The sequence below is a fragment of the Austrofundulus limnaeus genome, unplaced genomic scaffold (assembly GCF_001266775.1).
Source record: "Austrofundulus limnaeus strain Quisiro unplaced genomic scaffold, Austrofundulus_limnaeus-1.0 Scaffold1530, whole genome shotgun sequence".
Taxonomy (NCBI): domain Eukaryota; kingdom Metazoa; phylum Chordata; class Actinopteri; order Cyprinodontiformes; family Rivulidae; genus Austrofundulus; species Austrofundulus limnaeus.
The window spans coordinates 100400-101332 of NW_013953932.1; the positions used below are offsets into that span (position 1 = coordinate 100400).

At 43.1% G+C, this 933-nt stretch overlaps 1 protein-coding gene across 2 annotated transcripts in view; it reads left to right on the plus strand.

Moving 5' to 3' along the window:
• The window catches only part of trappc9 (trafficking protein particle complex subunit 9), a gene marked incomplete at its 3' end in the record, with an annotated part of 81163 nt that extends 80416 nt beyond the window's left edge, over window positions 1-747 (plus strand). For both annotated transcript variants that reach the window (XM_014032758.1, XM_014032759.1), the window contains 1 exon segment: window positions 605-747. In XM_014032758.1, coding sequence (XP_013888212.1) covers window positions 605-747 — 143 coding nt within the window.
• Between the last annotated feature and the right edge of the window lie 186 nt (window positions 748-933).

The window sequence follows — 933 nt, forward strand, 5'->3', positions numbered from 1 at the left end:
ATTATTATTATTATTATTATTATTGATTTTTTTTACCTTGGCTGTACCCATCAACTCCACACACAGCAAAAGATAGACCAAATATAATTAAAAAGAATGGGTGAAACTAGTTCTGGAGTGGCATGGCCAGTGCCTCTCAGCAAGAGGTGAGGTGATATGCTGCTCAAGAAGAAAAGCTGAACCCTGTATGGTCTTTTTATCCAGTTTTAACTCTCCTTATCTGCCCCACCCATCCCACTGCCTGAGTCAGCTAGTGCTCCTCACTCTAAAGTACCTATTTATTTTGNGCTCTCCATAGCCCAGACGTGTCATGTCAAACACAAAAGCCACAACAAAAATACAAAAGGCACAACATAAATACAAAAGGCACAACATAAATACAAAAGGCACAACATAAATACAAAAGGCACAACACAAATACAAAAGGCACAACACAAATATAAAACCTGTGGCACTGGAGAATGACTCCCCTAACCACTCAGCCACAGCCCCCCTCAGGATGCTCTCGGTACAGGAAAACTGGACATGGATTAGTGGATAAGCTCAGTTTACACTGTCACACCAGACTGATTTGACTCCATTTCCTTCTCTTGCTCTTCTGCAGACTTTAGAGGCAGTGCTGAACTTCAAGTACTCTGGAGGGGCCGGCAAAGTAGAGGGCTACTACAGAGAGCTGTCCTTGGGGGTCCATGTGGACGTGGAGCCTTCTGTGTTTTTCACCAGAGTCAGCACCCTCCCTGCTACCAGGTAACTCATACCTCAGCTGGATTATTTTAGTTGTGATCATATTTGTGATGAGATTGATTCGGTGCCAGCTTCTTCAACAGCAGTCAAAAATCCCATGTTCTCACCTGATCAGGTAGTAATTTGGGCCGATGTTACTGTTTTTCATCAGTGGACAAAAGACATTAGAGCTAAAGGCACGGATATAAC